Raw genomic sequence first — 21,796 nt, 5'->3', positions numbered from 1 at the left:
TGCGTCATACCTTCTCCTCAGTAATAGGCATTCAAGTGATATTTTCAATTGTATACGTTGCCATTGATATTACAATAATAATGTAGGGTAATAACCAAGCCACAAGGCTCCAAGTCCCAAGTCAATCTCACTTTTAATATTTTGACTCGAGTCAAGTCGGGTCATTTTCAATTCACCACCGAGCCAGGTCCAAGTCCAAGTCAACGAGCAGAAGGTTGAGTCCGATAAGTCAGGGAATTATGACTCGAGTGCAAGTCCAAGTCATTGTGTTGACTGCTCAGTTTCTAGTTAAAGTCTTGTTAAACCTACTTTTTATAACTCTCTTCGGCGATATCGAATGGTTCGCATTTAAAGTATACTAATTTTCCTCATTTTAAGCAGATTCCGATCGCAATTTCAAGTGCCAGTACCAATAGAAGAAATCCCAAAAGTATGGGTACTCTACTATTATTCGAAATTACAACGAAATGTCGGTGTTGGCCATGTGAGTGTCGAAACATATGACTTGGTTCGAGTCATGTGCAATGACTCGTGTCCAAGTCGAGTAAATACACATATTGACTCGAGTCGAGTAATTTCCATATTTTGAGAAAATGACTCGAGTCAAGTCGAGTCATCAGAAAGTCGTGACTCGAGTCGGACTCGAGTTATTAAAACCCTGTAATAATGCAAGTAATCAAGTCAGAGAATAAGTTATATATAATATATTTAAACTCACATTGGGAATACAGAATTTATCCTGGATAGCTGAAGAAAACTATAGTAATAGTCGACAAAGCAGCCCAATTCATCTCTGTTCATTCAGATATGCTCATGAAATTAGTGGTAGTTAGTAGGGATGGTGTGAACCTCTGAAAGGTTCAGGTTCGTGTGAACGCGAACCTTTTTGAAAGGTTCTGTGTGAACACGAATGTGAACCTCATGACGTCACATGACGTCATATTGCTAAAATTCCAGTCCTATCTTTTCATGAAGTGATAGGCTTTGTACACGATACCTAGCAACGACTCGGGCCACATAATGCCACAATACTGAAGTACATATTAGCGTTTTAAACGTCGCCATATTTATCAACTGAGGCAATTAATTATATAATAATCCCATAAATTAAATATCTTCCGACGCTTTACCGACAATTTCGACGAGAACTTGCCAGGGAATATAAGCTTACGACCTAAAAGTCTAGGCCAGACCGGACAATGCATTCGGTGTCTGATTATTGTTACATTGATATTGAGCAGAGTGTAAAACAGGTTTCTATACTTGCTCTTGAAATTTTACTGCAAGTTATACAGCTGTAGCTGTAGTAAATTTGTTGCATCAGAAAACTATATCAATCTCATTTATTGGTCGGGTAAGCATCATTCGCTGACTACATGTAGTGTATTGCGCTCTTGATGTCGTGTGATTGCGGGCTAATATCGCAGCAGAGAATCACTAAATTTTCACCACCGGAAAGCTGGATATTTCGAGCAAACTTTTGTAACAAAGCAAGTAAAGTTTTTGAGATTGTCAATGGGCATGCTCGTTTTGTGTTGATTATTGATGCTACCAACATCATGCACATAGAGTGGCCCGCAGTTGAAATGCAATAAATTCGAACCAAAGATGTATTAATGAAGTGAAAATTGTAATATATGAAAAAGGTTCACAGTGCAGAACCTACCGAGGTTCTGTTGTGAACGCGAACCTCTAAATTTCCGAGGTTCACATAGAGAACGCGAACGTGAACCTCACGTTCACACCATCCCTAGTAGTTACCGTGTCTGCACAAACTCTTCCTGCGGTCTTCCAGATACTTGGGAAGAATACAAAGTGCAGCCCGAGACGTACTCCTCCCTCTGCACAGCGTTGTATTATCATCACCATTTGTCGCTTTCTCCGGCTCGTCCGATCCATCACTGGCAACAAATTACAACTGTACTTATGTGATTGATAAGATTAACCTACGTTACTGTTTATTTGAGATATTTAGAATCCACGGAGCTGGCAACACAACTTTTTTCCGAATCTCACCGAAGAAATCAATGCATATGAATCTACCACTGTAAGACGAACCTTTGAAAGCGATCTTAGACTAACTCCCGACAAATTTACGAAATATGGACCACTTGGTCACTGCTAAGCGTAACCAAACATTGGGTGTGTTCAATACCACAAAATAAGATCGATCACTGATCATAATCAGACTATGTCCAAATTTCGTTCGCGTCGGAGCAAAAAAGTGTAGCGAGTGACGCAATATAGTACCCCCGAGAAGTTATTTAGGTTTCGATACTGCGATACTGCGGTCTATATCACTTGTCAAGTTGGGAAATTGGCCCGTCACCAATTTTGGGTTGGTAACCCCAAGAGGTGGTCAGAAAAGAAGTACTTCTATTTCATCAAAGTACTCAAGTAGTTTTCCACTACTTGCTTTTCCGCTACTTCAACTCGTAGTATATATAGAGAAATGGAGAGATGGAGTGATTGAGTTATTTTGGGGCTACTTTCACGGTGTACCAACCCGAAATAAATTTTCACAAAGTTAGGCAAAGCTCAGAGTTTTCGTCGCGCTTCGAGCAAAGTAGATACGGAGTGACAGATAGGTTTTCACGAAATTATCGGTTAATATAATATAGTAAGCAGGATACGGGGTTCCGTTCACAATGCATTGACGACCATACCATATGTTTCATCACAGTAAAGATGCCTCATCAAAATGTTAGTAAGTAATGTTTCGAAATCTGGCATATACCTATCATATCGTGATCTAGCACCACGTGGCGTTTTCTAATCTATAAAATTTGTTTTTGACTTTTTTAGCGGTAGACCAATTTCAACAATTCATGTGAACATTATGACTGTTTCCATAGCTACTTACTTACTTACTTACTTACTTACTTATTTGTTTACTTACTTATGTAGATTTTAAACCAGCGAATACTACTTCTAGTTGAGTAGCGTTCTTAACTACTTTGATCACATCTGGTAATCCCGAATTATGTGTAGCCAGTAGACCCGGATTATCCGGACAACCACTTTATTCGGCCACAATGCTGGCGAACGGAACAGAATTAGAGATTGGACGTAAAAAGAATCCGTTTTTACGAACAATACTCCACTTAATTCGAACACAGGTTCGCAATTCCCACCGTTACATACTGAGAGATATAAAAAACTACGGTATACTTCGTTAGTGCATCAGCAAAAAATGAGTCACTGTGATGAAACAATGAAGATCAATGCAGTGACAATGGACAATGAAGTCATATATAAGGCCGTGCGAACTTCATGATCGTTTGTAGGGCTGGGCACAATGATTCGAGTACTCGAATCTGAATCGACTATTTATTTTATTGATTCGTGCCGAGTAGTAAAAGACGATTTTTCGAGTAATTGCAAGTGCGCCCCCTTGCGACAGAAAATATTTCCGTATCTATCGGTGGAATTTTTTCATTACGCAAGCAGCGGTATTAAGTGTCAGCACAGAAATCTTCCGGTATGTTAATAATATAATATAATATCCATGTAAAGATGACGTTATACACCTCAAAGCATTTCTTAGTTCACGGTCTCTGACTGATCCGTTACCATAATGATGCAATAATGGAAACGTGGGAATCCGTTTTTGTGAGCGTGAGCCTGGTTACCGTGGCTGTAATATATACTGTTGCACAATTACAGGGAGCGTGTTTAGTACAGCGATGAGCAAAGCCTCGAAAGGAAGGAAGTCAGCGGCGTGGCAATACTTTGGTTCGCCTGTCGACGGAGGAAGCGATGGTCGGAAGGTAGCTTGTATACTTTGCAAAGAAAAGCTATATTTCCTCGATAGCACCTTGACCAACCTACTGAGGCACATAAAAAGCAAGCATTCTACCAGAGATTTGAACAGAAGATCGTACGAAGAACGTGAAAATTTCAACGCTGTACCTTCTTCGTCCACATCAAGTCCGAAGCAGCTTAAATTGGAATTTTCGTTCATGACCCCTTCTAGACTAGGGTTGCCATACGTCCGGAATTTCCCGGACATGTCCGGAATTTCACTGTTCAAGCTAGCGTCCGGGAGGAATTTCTAAAATATGCTAAATGTCCGGAATTTTGAAGACTTGACGTAGGCTCATAATTTTTTCGTAAATCAACATAAAAACATTATTTTTTTGGGACTATTTATGCTGATGCATGATATTTTTCTTCGCGCTGCGCGCGATTTACTATCACATTTATTGATTTTAATATGGAGACTACCACCCCCGCAAAAACTGCAATAAAATATAAATAAAAATAAGCTTCATTTGCTGGAATAGGCCTAATTGTAATCGCAATTATAGGAGAACGGTATATTTCTCGTTAAGGCCGTTTAAAAATGCTTTATTCAAATATAGTGGTTCCATGCGTGGGGGTCGTTTGCCTTTATTCTGTGGTTTACTAATATGTTGAACGTAATAAGCTTCCAAAATAGCCCGTGAGTAGGTTTAGGCAAAGGTGCTGATTTCATTTAGTAATCAGCTCGTCAAATTTTGATCTGGGGCACGGAACATTTTCAAATTGGAGATGGAGTCGCGACCATAAAAGATTGGAAACCACTGGATCAGGGGTGGTACTGGTAATAAAGCTCCGTGGTGCGCACTGGCATAAGGCTGATAAACATTCTTATCGTAGGACATGAACATGACTTAACGATGTACAAATACGCTCAATGTATTTTCAAACTCATCATCCTCCACCAGCTCTACCGCTAACTCTGATCATGTGGGCGGATAGTAGTATATAGTAATATATGGAACAACCAATATTATTGACAGATTTCATTCAAAAAAATTTAACGACTAGAGGCATATAGAAACCAGATTCATATAGCAAGCACCCCCCCCCCAGAAGTTGCATCTATTACCCATAGTGTGGACTCAAAATCGGGACGGGGCTGAAAACATTTGCTTTCGGTCCCGGTTACACAACACACGGTCACATACTCCTGAAGCGGGTCGTCACCATCTCTGGTCTATGAGCAAAGCATTGCTAGTGTGACGTCATAACTCATTTTAAAATCCGCTAGTGGGCGCTGGTGAGTGTCCGGAATTTGGGTCGCAGAAATATGGTAACCCTATTCTAGACAAGAGCATATTACTCAAAAGATTATCAACTTTATTGTGGGTGATTTAAGGCCACTCTCTGTTATTGAGGGGGAAAATTTCTAAAATTTGATTTCAAGCCTGGAATCTAAGTATAGTATACCATCAAGGCGTACTTTTGCACGACGCATAGAAGATCTATTTGTTATCTCAAAAAGTAACCTGCAACATTCACTTGCTACAGTAACACATCTTGCACTGACATTTGATGCATGGACCAGTATCAATATGGAGTCGTTCTTGTCTGTTACAGGACATTTTATTGATGAAAAGTTTTCCCTGCAATCATGGCTGCTGAGCTGTAAATTGCTAGATGATCGTCACACTGCCGTGAACATCTCAAGTTAGGTTGAACAGATATTAGCCGAAGTCAATGTGAAGCTATCAGCAGTTACTTGTACAGTGAGTGACAATAGCTCAAACATGAAGTCAGCGAGAGACATGTTACAAAAAAAGCATGGTTGGTGCAGTCTAGGTTGCTCAGCGCACTCAATACAACTTCGTATCAGTGATACAAATCACCAGAGGTGGTCAGTAACGAAGTACTTCTACTTTTTCGAAGTACTCAAGTAGTTTTTCTCTACTTCTGGTACTTGCTCAAGTAGATATAATCTTCGCTACTTCTACTTCGTAATATTTTGTGATCTACTTACTTACTTTTCGCTATTTTCAGTTTGTCAAGTAGAAGTAGTGTAACCCTCAAACTAGAAAATGAAACTGGGGAATTCTCGGGCTGTTTTCACGGAGTTTTAACCATCAATTTTGGGAAAATTTAAGTCAAACCCAAAATTTCCGTCGCGCTTCACATCAAGTAGGTATAGAGTTACAAATATTTTTCACGAAAGGGAATATTATTTAGGTTGCAGGTTGCATTGCACCGCATTGTCGCGCATATGACGTATTTCATCACAGTAAATATGGCCCATCATAACGTTTGAAACAAGCGTTTCGCAGTCAACCATTTACCCATCATATCGTAATCTAGCAGCCATGGCGTGTCCTAATCTGGAAAAGTGGGCTGTGACTTTATAAGCGTTAGATCTGTTTTAGCAGACCACCGTTAAAACTGTCTCGACAAAAGACATAGAATAGATTTTCCGCTTTTCTGATGTAGTATTGGTAGTTCTCGTTCAATTCGAAGTATCATTACGAAGAGTTCTAATTAGTTTCATTTCTTTTGTCTGGAGAACATACATGCTTAAGTTTAAAAGCAAGTGTAGCATCGCCGTCTACTTTCTCGAAATAAAATTACACTATATGGCATTTTTATGTTACGCCATATTTTTTTATCATCGTATACGAATCGCACAAAGTGTTAACATCGTATTCATACAACTTCTCCGTATTGCTCTTCAACTAAACTAAAGGCCATAATATGGGTGAGGGAACAAGCCATGACATTTTCTAAAACAGGATGTTCGAGTAAACAAAAGATTGGTATCTCATTTCTATATCATTAATATCATTTGTTGCTCATGCTGTCGTAAATTTATACATTCTGGGATGCATCAATATGCAATGTACATGAAGCTCTCTGCACCTTCCGCACGCAGCTCAATTTGCAGTTTTGGGAGTCCATGCGAACGTATTATGACCGTTTTGAAAACTACTTACTTACTTGAGTAGATTTAAAGTCAGCAAATTCTACTTCTACTTCAAGTAGTTTTTGGTTGCTCATGGAAGAAGTACTTCTACTCTTACTTGAGTAGATTTTTCCGTCGCTACTTCTACTTCTACTTGAGTAGCTTTCTTGACTACTTTGACCACCTCTGTGTATCACACATGCTTTGGTAATCTCCTCAATTCAACAGTGCCTTGCTGACGTTAGAAGACTTGTAGCTCATTTCAAAAGATCAGAGCTAGCAACATCATTACTAAAGCAGAAATGCGAGGAAATGAAAGTGGAGTCTAGAAAGCTTGTGATGGAAGAGGCAACCAGGTGGAACAGCACCTATTACATGTTTCGGAGATTATTTGATGGGCAGTGGCCAGTAATAGCTGTATTGAATGAGCAACAATCCCAAACTAGTAAATACATGCTGAAACAATCGGGCTGGATAATGATGAAGCTACTGACTGAAATATTGAAGCCTTTTGCTGAAGCCACTGAGATCTTGGGTGCTGAAAGGCAAGTTTCAATATCACTCAGAAATCCGTATATTACATCATTGAAGAACATGTCAGGGATGCAGCATCAGAAGCTAGCGTACCGATGAAAGAGTTTTGCAAAAAACGGGAAGAGCAAATGTCTGCACGGTTTCTTGAAATGCCTGTAGACGGTATATAAAGTCAAAGGACTTGACTCCACACAACCTGTTAAACTTCGCGGTTTGCTTGAGTGTGAACTGCTGGAGTACGTAGTGGGCAAAGAAAAGGATACTACTGTTATTACCAAAGCTACTCCCACAACTACCAATGGTCCAAGTCAAAGCTCTTCATTGAATAAGCTGCTTGACGCAGTTTATTCCAGTGAGTCAAGTGACAGCTCTAGCGACACTGATGTTAATTTAATTCATGATGAGCTTGAGAAATACTTCTGTGAAAAAAGGCTCACACAGGATCAGAATCCTCCGAACCTGTGGAAAGAGAATAAAGCCAAGTATCCAAACATTGTAAACCTAGCATAGAAATATCTGTGTGTGCCGGCTACTTCCACTCCATCAGAAAGAGTATTTTCAACAGCTGGGAATACAGCATCTGCATTAAGATCTTGCCTCACAGGGAGGCACGGGGAAGCTCTCGTCTTTCTAAAATGCAGTGGTTTATACTAACTATTTGACAAGTGCATTTTTAATTGCATTTGTATCCTACATTTTGAATGGCCTGTGTAAAAGTAAATGTACAATATTTCAAGTGCCCACATGTGGCAATGTCATTTTGACACTCAGTTTGTCATAAATTTCCTTTTGTACTAATATAAAATGTGGAAATGGGACTGATTTCTGCTTGTTTTGAACATAGGACCGCTTTTTGAGTGATACTCGAATACTCGACTCGACTCGAAGGTTTATGCTCGATTCAGAATCGAATCAGCTAGGTACTCGATTTTGCCCAGCCCTAGTCGTTTGTGCTTCAATCAGTATACAATCGCGTCGGAACACGATGGTACTCTTGATGCCTCCAGCCATGGCCGTGGCGCAATCTTATTGTGTTGAGTCGATTTGCGCTCGGTTAGCGTACTTATCTTTTCCATAAATGCTTTTCTGCCCGGCTTGCAGCTTTTTGCTTTTAATTCCCACTATTTTGTGGCATACATTCATCAAGTGAAAACACTTTTCGTTCATTTTAACATAGCTCAAGTGCTTTTTGACCAAATAAGTTGTTTAGCTTTGTACAATAAATTCGAGTTCTTGGATGGCATGGTCTTTGTAAGAATTATCCAGCATTCCAATCCAAAATACAGCGTATGGTACGCGAGTGAAAAATGCTTGAGGGCAGAAATCGTTTATTAGTGTAGCACATAAAGGTCTAGGAAGATCCAAGTCATCGAAGTGTTGCAAAGCCCACAAAACGAGGGAAAAAACTTGTCTAATTATTGAGACACTTGATGACGTAAACAGGTAGCCTACTAATTGCACATTTTATGCACGGTTCATTTATTACAAAATTAATCTTTTTACTAATGTATTAGATGTGGATAGTTGAATGTGCATTGTGTTAAATTTCTGTCTTTATGATTCAGCGAAAATTTGGAGTTCCCGTAGTTCCCGGCTTGCAGATTATAGGCCTATGTGTTACCCAGTTTTACAAAGGCTAAGAATCAATGGTATCTAGAATGACGATATCCGGATAAAAGTTTTACAGTACATTTAGGGTATGATTATGAAACCCATATATGGTGTTAAGCCACTTCATGTGAACAGCAACATAATCATATTGATCAGTAGTTCATATAGCCATTAGGGCTCTTCAAAAATGACTTTTTTTTTTCAAATCGCACTGGCTACTTGATAAAATTGTTAGGTTACCTAATTTAAGCCTACACACAAAATTTGGTTCGATTCCAGCAAGTAACCGCTTTGCTACAGGAGAAGAAAGTTTCTATTTATTATGTAAAAATAAATAATAAAAAATCTGAAAATTTTCTGTTCACCCCATGAAATGTTAGGTTGTCTATAGAAACAATTTTCACCAAGTTTGGTTCAATTCCAGCCAGTAGAAGCGGAGGTATTGCCGTCGACAAATTTGGATTCGAATAAAATAGTATTTACGGAGGACACCACTAAAATAAATAGTTAAAGAATTGGTCACCGTAAATACTATTTTATTCATAATCGAAATTTTTCGACGGCAATAACTTCGCTTCCACTGGTTGGAATTGGCCCGCGCAAGCAGTTTCGATTTTAAAATATTCGACAATAGTTAACTGTCACATTTCTTTTGTATTTGGGAACTTAAAATTCACTCTAAAATTGCTTTAAACACCTCAAACTACTCATCAACTTTAATATCGCAACATTATCATGCGGCGGAATATCTGCTGTTACGTCACATTACCTGTTCATGATGATAAAAAATGACCCGTTGATGATTCGTGACGGAGAAGTGGATTTTGTCTGGTACGCGAACTTTCGTAAAATTACTCGAACTCGGACCGACTGGGTGATAAAATCAAGATGACTCCAGTGGAGACGGTTTATACGTTGAAATCACGGGACTTGTGACTTGAAACGTCGTGGGTTCGTAAAGCCATGGATGGAACAAACGCAATCAAACTGTCGTGAGGAATAGTAATTGCCTATATCAAAAGGTCGTATAGCGAGCGTTGCGCAACGTAGTTCGGTATTTAAGCAGGTAGGTCGGTATGGCAACCATTCGCATGCTGTTGCTACCCTGATGTATATAGTTAGCAGAGGTGGTCAGTAACGAAGTACTTCTACTTTTTCGAAGTACTCAAGTAGTTCTCCTCTACTTCTGGTACTTACTCAAGTAGATCTGATTTTCGCTACTTCCACTTCTACTTCTTAATATTTTGTGATCTACTTACTTACTTTTCGCTATTTTCAGTTTGTCAAGTAGAAGTAGTTCAATCTTCCAATCAGGAAGATAGCGCGAGGAATTTCGGAGCTGTTTTCACGGAGTATTAACATTTAATTTTCATAAAAGTTTAGTAAAGCATAGAATTTTCGTCGCGCCTCGCGCGCAGTTGATACGGAGTGACCAGTATGATTTCACGAAAGTATCGGTGAATATAATTTAGGTGGAGGGTTGGCCTGGTTCCGTTCACACCACATTGTCGCCCTTCACCCATATGAAATAATTCATCACAGTATGGCTCATCAAAACGTTTGAAACTGATGTTTCGCAATCTAGCATTTTCTTGTCATATCATAATCTAGCATATATGTCCATGGCGTGTCCTAATCTGGAAGAGTGGACTTTTACCTTTTTTAGTTTTAGAGCTCTTTTAGCATACCACCTTTGAAACTTTCTGGACTAAAAACATGAAATACATATTCTGCTTTTAGAAGTAGCATTTATATTTCACTTTTAATTCCCAGTATCATATACTTTGAGTAATAATTAATATCAGTTCTTGTCCGAATAACATACATGTTGAAGTATAAAAGCAAGTGCAGTAATGCCTTTAATTTCTGGAAATAAAGCTACACAATACGGCATTTTTACGACCCACCATATTTTTTATTAACGTTTACTAATCGCGCAAAGTATTTACCACCATATCCTATACAACTTCTCCATATTGCTCTTCGACTAAACTATACGGGCCTTATAATATGGGGGAGTGCGCCATACCGTGCTATTTTCCAAAACGTGTTGTTCGAGAAAACAGAGGATTAGTATTGCGTTTCCTCATCAATACTATCATTTTCATCCCATGATGTCGACGAATGCTTATGCTATCGAAAATTGGATACCTGCTGGTATGCATCAATATGAATCAAGCTCGTCACCTATCACATAGCTCAATTTGCACCTTTTTATAATCCATCCAATCAGGATCGTTTTCACTACTACTTACTTACTTGAGTACTTTTAAAGTCAGTCAATTCCACTTCTACTTCAAGTAGTTTTAGGTTGCTCACGAAAGAAGTACTTCTACTTGTACTTGAGTAGATTTTTTCGTCGCTACTTCTACTTCTACTTGAGTAGCTTTCTTTACTACTTTGACCACCTCTATTAGTTAGTTACATCTTGGGTCTGTCTATCCATGTTCTTATCGCCAATTAATGGTGTCTATCGATAATTGAAGGTACGCTAGGGTTAGGGTTAGGGTTAGGGCAGCTAGATAGCTGTAACATCTATGGATTGTAAGGTGATTGAACATTTCATAAGTACGACAAATTAATTTCGTATTCATGTTGTTATTTTTCTGTTATAATATTCGAAGGTAAATCTAACGCTGATTTAATTTGACTTTGGCAATGACATAATCAATAGCCTACTTATCGGGAGTACGACCGAAACCTGGATTAGGCTGCACTGCTCAAATGCTCTGATGTCATATCAATCCTTGGTGAATTCGAAAACGTTCTACCTATAATTGTGACACATCAAATGTCCGCTAGCTGCTAAATTGTCACGCGGGAATTTTTACGGTGTCATGATGCATTTGTCCCCTTGCATTGTGTCTGTAACCCATTATTTTGCTAAGTTATGCCAACTACAACAACAATTTTATTCAAATATTTAAAATGTGTTAATGTTCATACCAGACGATATTACATTGCAGGATATGTGTGGAATGCCACTATACAAGGTCCCGTCAAAAAACGCTCATACTTCGAAATGCATTGAATGCCCCTACTCTTGATGCTGCGGCCCAAGGTGTCATCGAAAACTAGGAAATTGGCCCGCGAGCACATTTGAGTTTGAGACCTCTGGTCTAACCCCATTTCAAGGCCTATATACTGAAGACGAGAGGGTAGAGGCCGAAGTCCTGTCGGACATTCGGGATTCGGACCTGGCCGTTGATCATAGTTCTGGCTTGAATCGCATCGAATGACCACTCGACTACTTATATAGGCTTACCATATTTTGGAAATCTAAAAAGAGGACACTTTTTCAGAAATTTGAAACTTGCAAAACCGGAGTAGAATTCTCAAAAAACGGTGAATTTTTCCCACTTTGTGATCGGTTGACTAAAAAAAAAGGTCACCTTTTCTGCTCAGAACTCAAAATACCGTTTTTCTCTCCACATTGCCGGGTGGATGACTAAAAAAAAGGTCATTTTTTCGCTCAGAGCTAAAATCACCGTTTTTCACTCCGAAATACCCGCCGGAGCGTCCCTTCTGTGCTAATTTGCGGCATATAACTCGCAATTTGCTCTAAATCTGACCTAAATTTTCAAAAAAGAGGACAAAATCTCAAAAAAGAGGACAAAAGGGCGTCCTCCGAGGACACTTTCGAAAAAGTCAAAAAAGAGGACAAATCCTCTTAAAACAGGACGTATGGTAAGCCTAACTAATGGATCACAAAATTCCATGTATCATTTCTTCGAACTCAATTCAGGGCTCGAAGCTATCAGGTTCGCGCCCAATACATCCATCTAGATCATTGGTAGGCAAACAACAGCCCGCGGTCGGCGAGATAGCGCAGTGGTATAATCCGCGGCTGCAACACCAATGGGTGCGGGTTCGAGTCCGACCGAGGTCGACTTCAGAATTCCGATACCCAAATGTTGGAGGTTTACCTAGGCTCCTCCTGGCCACCTCATCCGCGTAAGCGGTGTCTTACAAAAGGCCTACAGGTGGGCCGTTCTGTAAGTCGGCAGTTACGGTAAATAATGAAGAATATCGGCCTGTTCTAAATGACCATAGTAGTCGACAGACACCACGAATACCACAAAACAAACAACAGCCCGCGTCCCGCAACAACGTATTGTGCGGTCCCGGAAAGTCTTTCGTTTTAAAAATATAATTATTACAGCGACTTGACTAAATTTATTCTTACTAAATTTCACCACGACAATGTAGGCGTGTAAGCGGTGTCATATAAAAGCTTAGACGTGGGCCGTGCTACACAAGTCGGCAGCCACGGAATGAAAATGACAAAAATTGGCCTGCTGTAAATGACCACTGTAGTCGACAAATACAATGAATAACACAAACAATAACCATTGCAATGCAAAGTTATATTCTTATCATGATATTTTTCTTTTATTGCTGGCGCAATAACCTGGCCTCAAGACCTCAGCATTTTGAAAGGTTTCAATTGATAAACATCACGGAAAGTCAAAAAAGAAAATGGCATACCGCAATCTTCCCTGTATAACAAGCACATTTTGATCATATTTCAAAGGTATATTAGAAAAAAAAGAGGTATTGAAGTGGCATAGAAATTAGGTAACAGAGCACCTGAGCAATATTTGATGGCACACATGCAATGCTCTCGTATCAGACGCTTGCTCGATCACATGCTCGCATAGGGAGTGAATACGTCTTGTACATGGGTACAGGTATTTCCCCGATTTTGACATGCCATTTCAAAGGTGCGAATTATACCTAGGTGCGTGCGTACTATAGGCCTAATTGAAAAATTAGGGTATTTCGGTTCACGAGTGTGATTTTAAACGTCCTCGAGGAATATTTATTAATTGTATTATCAAGATATTGTAGAAGCGTATTTGTAGGTGACATAGGTGCTGCGGCTGTAGATGCGGTTGTTGCATGAATTTGGATTTTATGATACAATAAATATATCATAGATGTGGATTGTTCCAAAAAAAAAATAACAATCACTGGTCTAGAGAACATTGGTTCTCAGCCGTTGTTCTCGGGATAGCCTTTACGCAGTATCAGGGGCTCCTTGGAAATCAGGACACACTCAAGGGTTGTTCAGAATTGACCGACTTTCAAAAAGTCCTGGTTTTCAGTCCGATTCCCATGCCTTATACCTTAAAAACATATTCTGGCTACTTTTTTTTGTAACTCGTCCCCTGCATCCGTGTGCACATTGAGCTGGAAGAATAGCAGCTGAAAATAGGGGATTCCCCTAAAATCTGAGTGTCACGATTTTACCTAACCTAGTTAAAGTGACATATAACATGGATTTATGCAGCTGTTGCGGTTTCGAGTACTACAAAACCCCACTATATAAGGCATTGCTAGTTCAGATTATCATTTCCATGTCCCACACTGCCTTAGAACTGATCAAAACTACCTAAAACTGATAGTCATTTTGTTGGATCACATATCCTACACCCCTCAAACCTACCCGGCACTGTTCATCAATTTCCTGGATCCCCATGTGCAAGAATACAACTGTAAATGTAACATCCACTCACAGCCACATAATAAACATCACAGGAAACGAAAAAATAAGGCAAAGAAAGAGATCAACTTGGCAAAATATTACATAAATAAGGTGGATGAAATGGTTGCTTTCGAGAAATCTGCATATCTGTTCCGGCGATCTTCCACAGCTTGTAGGAGGCTCGCTCGCTGTTTTTTATCATCCGTTATGAACGCAGCATAGTCGGAAAGTGCTACAGGAAAAGCACAGGCTGATGCATCATTTGAACTGCTAGAACTTTGGAATTTAACAAAATCTGTTAGAGCTCTTGTGTTTGACACAACATCCTCAAACACTGGTAAAAACAAAGGTGCGGTTCCGTTACTTGAAGAATTGATTAACAGGAAAGTTTTCTACAATGCCTGTCGCCATCATATTTATGAACTGGTCATTCGAGAGGTTTGGAAGTGTTTGTTTGGATCGACAACCACAGGCCCTGAAAATAGGATTTTATTACCTTCAAGAAGAAGTGGAAACATATTGATAAGTCAAGAAGGTATAAAACGCTGAAGTTTATTGAAGGCAGCTGGTTGGCGATGAAAGCTGATGAAGCAAAGCAAGAAATAATTCCACTGATGAAACCTAATGATGGAAAGCAGAAAGAAGTCTTGATAACAGATGACTACAGAGAATGTGCAACAGGCACCTTGGCGATTTTGGATGACAAATGTTGATCATCGTTTTCGCAAGCCTGGTGCTACTCATAGCGCTAGATGGATGAGTCAAGTCCTGTACTGTCAAAAAATGTTCATGTGGAGTGAGAAAATGGACTATTCTGAAGAGTTCATTGAAAAGTTGGAACGAATCAATACATTCATTGCTTTGTTTTATGTTCCAGCTTGGTTGAAAACTGGTATTGCATGTGACGCACCTTGGAATGATCTGAAATTCCTTCATGACATGAAAAACTTTTCATTATGCGATCTCACTGTTGCTGATGTGGCATACAAGAAATTGCGAAAACATCATTGGTATCTAACTGAGGAAATTGTGGTATTTACCATGTTCTCGGCTAATCCAAAGATTCCTGACAAACTGCAGGAAGCGATTGCTGCTAAATTGCTGAAAATGCCAATCCCTGAAAAATTTCGCAGAGGTATGCCTCTCAGTCTGATCTCTGACTCTGTCTCTGAGTCAATGAGTATGGTCGATTTGATTGGCCCAGAATCGTGGTTTCTATTTGATGCTATACATGTGGAACATGATTGGTTGAGTCTTCCAGTTTCGGAATGGCATACTGATCCGGATTTCGTGACTGCTCAAGAATTTGTGAATACTGTTGAAGTAGTTAATGATGCAGCAGAGCGTATGGTAAAATTGAATACCGACTATGCTGCGTTCATAACGGATGACAAAAAACAGCGAGCGAGCCTCCTATAAGCTGTGGAAGATCACCGGAACAGATATGCAGATTTCTCGAAAGCAACCATTTCATCCCCCTGATTTATGTAATATTTTGCAAAGTTGATCTCTTTCTTTGCCTTATTTTTTCGTTCCCTGTGATGTTTATAATGTTGCTGTGAGTGGATGTTACATTTACAGTTGTATTCTTGCACATGGGGATCCAGGAAATTGATGAACAGTGCTGGGTAGGTTTGAGGGGTGTAGGATTTGTGATCCAACAAAATGACTATCAGTTTTAGGTAGTTTTGAGCCGTTCTAAGGCAGTGTGGGACATGGAAATGATTTCCGGAATTAGCAATGCTATATATATAGTGGGGTTTTGTAGCACTCCAAACCGCAACAGCTGCATAAATCCATGTTATATGTCACTTTAACTAGGCTAGGTAAAATCGTGACACTCAGATTTTAGGGGAATCCCCTATTTTCAGCTGCTATTCTTCCAGCTCAATGTGCACACGGATGCAGGGGACGAGTTACAAAAAAAAGTAGCCAGAATATGTTTTTAAGGTATAAGCAGGCCTGTTTATTTTTGGATTTCTCCAAAAATAACAAAAATAGCTTAGTTTTGGATGTTTTCAAGTTTTATTTTTGGAGAATCTCCAAAAATAAGAAATGAAGCTGTTTTTATCCCTAATACTACTAGAAAACTTCACCGAAAGTTAGTTATTATCATATATTCATGTCCTTCAACACATCGACATCATCAGTGCTCTTGATCTAACTTATCAATGCTTTCGTCACAAAGTCTTTGCCCTGGAGAATGGCCTCCAAAATCAGTGACAGACGCCCGGTAAAGACCCTTCTCCCACTTGATGTTCGTGAAATCGGCTTTGACCGTCGCAGTTGGGGAAACATCGACCAGTAGTGGTCCAAAGAACTGTCGGATGGCTTCAAACTCTTCAATCTTCCAAGCCGTTGTTCCTGACAAGCGCTGGTCAATAATGCGCTTGGAAGTGACGTCCATTTTGCATCGGAAAGACATGGACTGGAATTGGTCTTCGATATTCTGTATCTACTTGGGTGTCCACTTGTTCGACAGCCGACCCCGGTGTTTGTGGATCAATTCACGGAGCCGCAAATAAAGTAGCCTGTTGTTTATATTATTAGAATCAAAAAGAGCAAGAACTGTTTGTTGTGTCCTCTCACCTAGACCAACGAGGTTGAACCACTTGGTGTGATAGACAGGGCACGACCCTTTCAATGTCAGCAAATTCAATTTTCTTTATGCCGTTGATGAGCCATGCAATAAGGCTCCCGGCTCTATCGAACGTGGGCTGTGTTTCCTCTCGATATTCTCGAGAAGGTCGCGAGGACTCAACACCCCTAATCCTCCACGAAGTTGCGTGCCTCAGTGAACTTAGGATTACCATACGTCCTCTTTTTTGACTTTTTTGAAAGTGTCCTCGGAGGACGCCCAAATGTCCTCTTTTTTGAGATATTGTCCTCTTTTTTTAGGATTTCGGTTAAATAGAGGGTAAAATCCGACTGAGATACAGTAAATCAGCTCTGACGTGACGCTGCTGCGGCGGCTATTTTGGGAGCTGAGTTGGAAATTGGACCTTTTTTAGCCAACCGACCACGAAGTGGGAAAAATTATCATTTTTACGAAATTTACATCTGGTATCGCAAGTTTGAAAATTTTGAAAAAGTGTCCTCTTTTCAGATTTCTAAAATATGGTAACTCCGAATGTACTTGATAGCCCAGCACCCTCTGACCAGAAAATCGTCCTTGCCGCGAGTGTCATTGTCCCAGTCCTCAGCTGTGCACCGAGCTCGAACGCGTTCGACCATGCGATGTAGCTCCTGCTGCTCCACGATCAGAAATTCAATAAGTCCCTGAAGCTTCGTGACGGTAGTGCTCAGCTCTGTGGCCATGCGAGCACGATTAGTTGGATCCACCACTGCTACGAAGGTGCACAGGCCGGAATTTTCTCGTTCATAACCTCGATTAGCATGATACCGTGTCCATTCAACCAAGTGCTCACGTTCATAATTGACCACCAACGGATGTCAACAAACTTGGGCTTGGGGCACGTACTTTTCATCTCCCGGATCAAGTTCTGTTGCGATCTGAGGTGGCCATTCAGTCCCATTGTCGTGTGAACGAATAGATTCTTGCAGAGCTGGCGGTATTTGGCCTTCGCCACAAGGTCCAGTGGTGTAACCCGCACCGCACTCGCACAATTTCATACCCGGTCGCCTAATCAACCCTTGTGGCCACGCTTCTGATCCATCCATTAAGTGGAAGTACTTTTAGCGCTTCGGAGACCCCCTCTCACACAAACATGCTGTTTTTTGTGAGTTTCCTGGTTGTTTCAACAGTATTTAGGCTGCTCTGACTCGTTTATTTCACTAAGTAACTTGTAAAAACATCATCCAGAAAAAGCTTAATTTTGGATGTTTTCAAATCTTATTTTTGGAGAATCTCCAAAAATAAAACCCAATATCCAAAAATAAACAGGCCTGGGTATAAGGCATGGGAATCGGACTGAAAACCTGGACTTTTTGAAAGTCGGTCAATTCTGAACAACCCTACCATAGATATTATTTCCAATGCTATATTCACTTTGGTTATCACTCTATCATTAGTTTCAGGCAATTAAGCCCAATTAGTAGTTGAAATATGACTGTTGTGGTCGTATGCAGTGGCTAACGTAAGGGATGTTAGGCTTTGAAAGTGAAACGTGACTCCTTGCTTTCGAAGAGTCTGTATTTCGAGAGATTACCATGCTACACATGCCGCCTCGTAAATATATTATGGGAAATTGCAACTGATCTGAACGCAAGCGATTATTACAGTACTTGATCACCTGCAAGTCGCGTGTCCATCACAAAACCACGACGACGGAATGCATGCTGAATCGGCGGCACACGCGAACTCGCCGCTTGTGCATGACGAACCTACAACGAATTTGACAAATGCTAATGTAAAATTATTAAAACAAATTGAGAATGTGATTTCAAATCTTTTGGCTTAGAGTAAACGCATTCATTCAACTTGAAAAAGTCATACCATCACAAAGATCTTCTTCAAACGACTCCAGATATGGTGGTAGTTCGCACACTACATACACTTCGGTGTTGCGATATTTACGTCGACAAAATGTCGCGTTTGGTGCATAATCATTTCTGCTGAAATTTATTCGGATCTCGTCGGACCGGTCTCTAAAATATAGAAACTGTGAAACTGAATACGCTATATTTTTAAGATAATGGTTGTTGTTGGTAGTTTTGAAGCTTGTTTATTAGCAATCACGCAGAAGCAATAAAACAAAGATGTGGGCTTTGTACCACTTCGATGGATTGGAGCTTCCTGCACCTATCTGTAATGAGACACTTGATGACGTAGACCGGTACCCTACTTGTTGCTCATATGAAAAAAATATTGTCAAGTCATTTCGTATCTATTTGTATAACAAGTTTGGGTTGGTTGCGCGGATGAAGTTTTCTTGGCAAAAAAAGGGGGTTGGTGCTTGATAAGGTTGAAAAGTCTGGTCTAGAACATTATTGGTTCTTAACTGTTGTTTCCGACACTCTTAGGGCCAGTGTCACGGTTCTCTAGAGATCAAGACACTCTCAACTGATACATATTTCCGATGATATGCTCATCTTGGCTATCACTTTATCATTGGTTCCGCGAATAGGGCCGGGTTTTTAGCCAGAAAATAACTGTTGTGGTCGTATGCAGTAGCGTGTAGGCTAGGAGAGGCGGTTGGAGGTCAAAAGCGAAACCCTGTCCTACTGAAATACCGATTCCGTCTCCAATATCCATAAGCTCAGTGGCAATTAGGAAACTTGTAGCACGCTGTTGCGTTTCTAGTTTCGACCGATCAAAAAGAATACAATTTTGAAGGTGAAGCCTCGAATTTCTGAATTGCTATTAGAAAGAGAACAGTAGAAGTCACAAGGATTCACTATAATATTCACCGTTCAATTTGTGAAAAATTAATCTTCATATTATTTTATTGTATATGGAGATATTTATATGTGTATTGTGATGGATTTTTGTTTTATGACACAGCGTAAATTTGGAGTTCCATAGGCTGGCATATTAGCAAAGTCTGTGAAGACTAAGAATCGCTGCTGGTTGAAAGTTTTACAGTGTATGTAAGGTAGGTTTAATAATCCCATATATGATGTTTAGCCGCTTCATGTGGACGGAAGCAAAATCGTATTGATAAGTAGTCAATATACGTTGCATGATTTAATGAATTTATAGAAAACTTCATGGTTCGTCCGGATAATTTTGAAGAGCCTCCAACACAAATATATCCTCCACCTTAGGCAGCGCATTTAGCTCGAGACTTAATAACCGGGATTGTGCGAACCCCTGGAAAGTTCAGGTTAATGTGAAGTGAACCCTTTTGAAGGGCTCTGTGTGAACGCGAGCGTGAACCTACGACGTCACATAGCGTTATATTGCCAATTAAAACCTTACATTTCAGTGAAGCGATATACAAGATACCTAGCGACGACTCAGGCCACAGTGCTGAAGTACTTGATGACTATTTAAACGTCATCAAATGTATCAAGTGAAGCAATCCAATGCTATAAAAAAAACTATAAAATAATATCTTCCGCGACTTTACCATCAATTTCGATGAGGCAGGGATATATATAAGCTTACGCCTTAACGGTCAAGACCAGACCGGACAATATATTTGGCGTCCGACTATTGTTACATTGTCATTGAGCAGAGTGTAAAACGGTTTTTTATATTTGTTACCGATGTCACCCCATAAACAAGTTATACAATACATAACTTCGCACGAATTTGGATTTTACGATACAATAAATATATCATAGATGCGGATGGTGCCACAAAAAGTAACATTCACTGGTCTTGAGCATTGGTTTTCAGCCATTGTTCCCGGAATAGCCTTTAGCCAGTCTGAAGGGCGCCTTGGAGGTCAAGACCCACTCAACTCGTACATATTATTTCCAATGTTATACTCGCCTTGGTTATCACTCTATCATTGGTTTCAGGCAATCAGGCCCGACCAGTAGTTGAAATATGACTGTTGTGGTCGTATGCAGTGGCTAACGCAAGGGATGTTAGGCTTTGAAAGCGAAACGTGACGCCTTTACATCGAAAAAATATTGACTCTGTATTTCGTGAGAAAAAAATCCTACACATGCCGCCTCGTGAATATGTTATCATGAAATGAGACTGAACTGAACGCAAGCGATTACTGCAATGCTTGTTTACCTGCAAGTCACGCGTCCATCACAAAACCACGACTTGGAATGCATGCTGAACATTCAGTTTTTCGTCTCACATGATAATGGGCCCGCGGCCCCAGTCTGCCCAAGATTCCCCACTACTTGCTTACTACATCAAATTTTAGTGACTGAATGTAATTATATACGTGTATGCGCACGCGCAGCGTTGCGAGAGTGGAGCTTGCGCGCAAGTTCGTCGAAGCGAGAAGACTTGCATTATCGGCATTTACGATGTACCCAACCCTAATGTCGTCTATGGTAATCATGGTGTCTGTCGCATACAATGATCATTTACACCAGGCTGATATTTCTTAATTTTGATTCCGTAACTGCCGTCATATAGCACGGCACACTTCTCGGCTTTTGTAAGACACCGCATGAATTCAATATCGAGATTAATTAGGCCACACAGTTGAACAACGACGCTATCTCGTCACCTACTCAACGCAAATCAGGGTTACCTGGTTTATCGAACGCCTTGAATCTTAATTAGGGATTGCACCGCGTGTTGATTGATCAGAGAGAAGCGGACATGGCGGCACCTGCATGACAATGTTATTCTCATATCCGCATTGACTTCGCCATTATCGGCGAGAAATGGCTTTGAAGTGACATTGCTGTCGTTAAAATTCATTCATTAAAAGCGATTTATTCCTCGTATATGTGGATAAATGGGCGAATAATGTATCGATTCAGCAATCCGGACCGCCAAGTACCTAATTTTCCTAAATCCGGCCCGCCGACTGGAGAAGTTGCCGCCCCTGCCATATATGATGTTAAGCCGCTTCATGTGGACGGAAGCA

At 40.2% G+C, this 21,796-nt stretch overlaps 1 protein-coding gene and 1 long non-coding RNA gene across 2 annotated transcripts in view; both read right to left on the bottom strand.

Annotated features, from left to right (window-relative positions):
• LOC145459974 (uncharacterized) overlaps window positions 1–21,796 on the bottom strand; it is a 117,194-nt gene that overhangs the window by 88,921 nt on the left and 6,477 nt on the right. Inside the window, exons 4-5 of the mRNA XM_080338417.1 lie at window positions 18,784–18,935; window positions 18,581–18,671 (exon numbers count right to left, since the gene is read on the bottom strand). Of these exons, the coding sequence (XP_080194543.1) occupies window positions 18,581–18,671; window positions 18,784–18,935 (243 nt within the window). The remainder of the gene's footprint in view (window positions 1–18,580; window positions 18,672–18,783; window positions 18,936–21,796) is intronic.
• Window positions 16,279–18,131, bottom strand: LOC145459973 (uncharacterized). Its single transcript, XR_013921651.1, has 2 exons — window positions 17,464–18,131; window positions 16,279–16,858 (listed from the first exon to the last, which is right to left on the bottom strand). It is a non-coding gene; the product is annotated as an uncharacterized LOC145459973 (long non-coding RNA).

This window comes from Botryllus schlosseri, unplaced genomic scaffold (genome assembly GCF_051294905.1).
Source record: "Botryllus schlosseri isolate E-star unplaced genomic scaffold, Bs_hap1 Bs29a, whole genome shotgun sequence".
NCBI lineage: Eukaryota > Metazoa > Chordata > Ascidiacea > Stolidobranchia > Styelidae > Botryllus > Botryllus schlosseri.
Note: the sequence above shows the minus strand (reverse complement) of the source record. Positions and strands in the feature narration are given on the sequence as shown.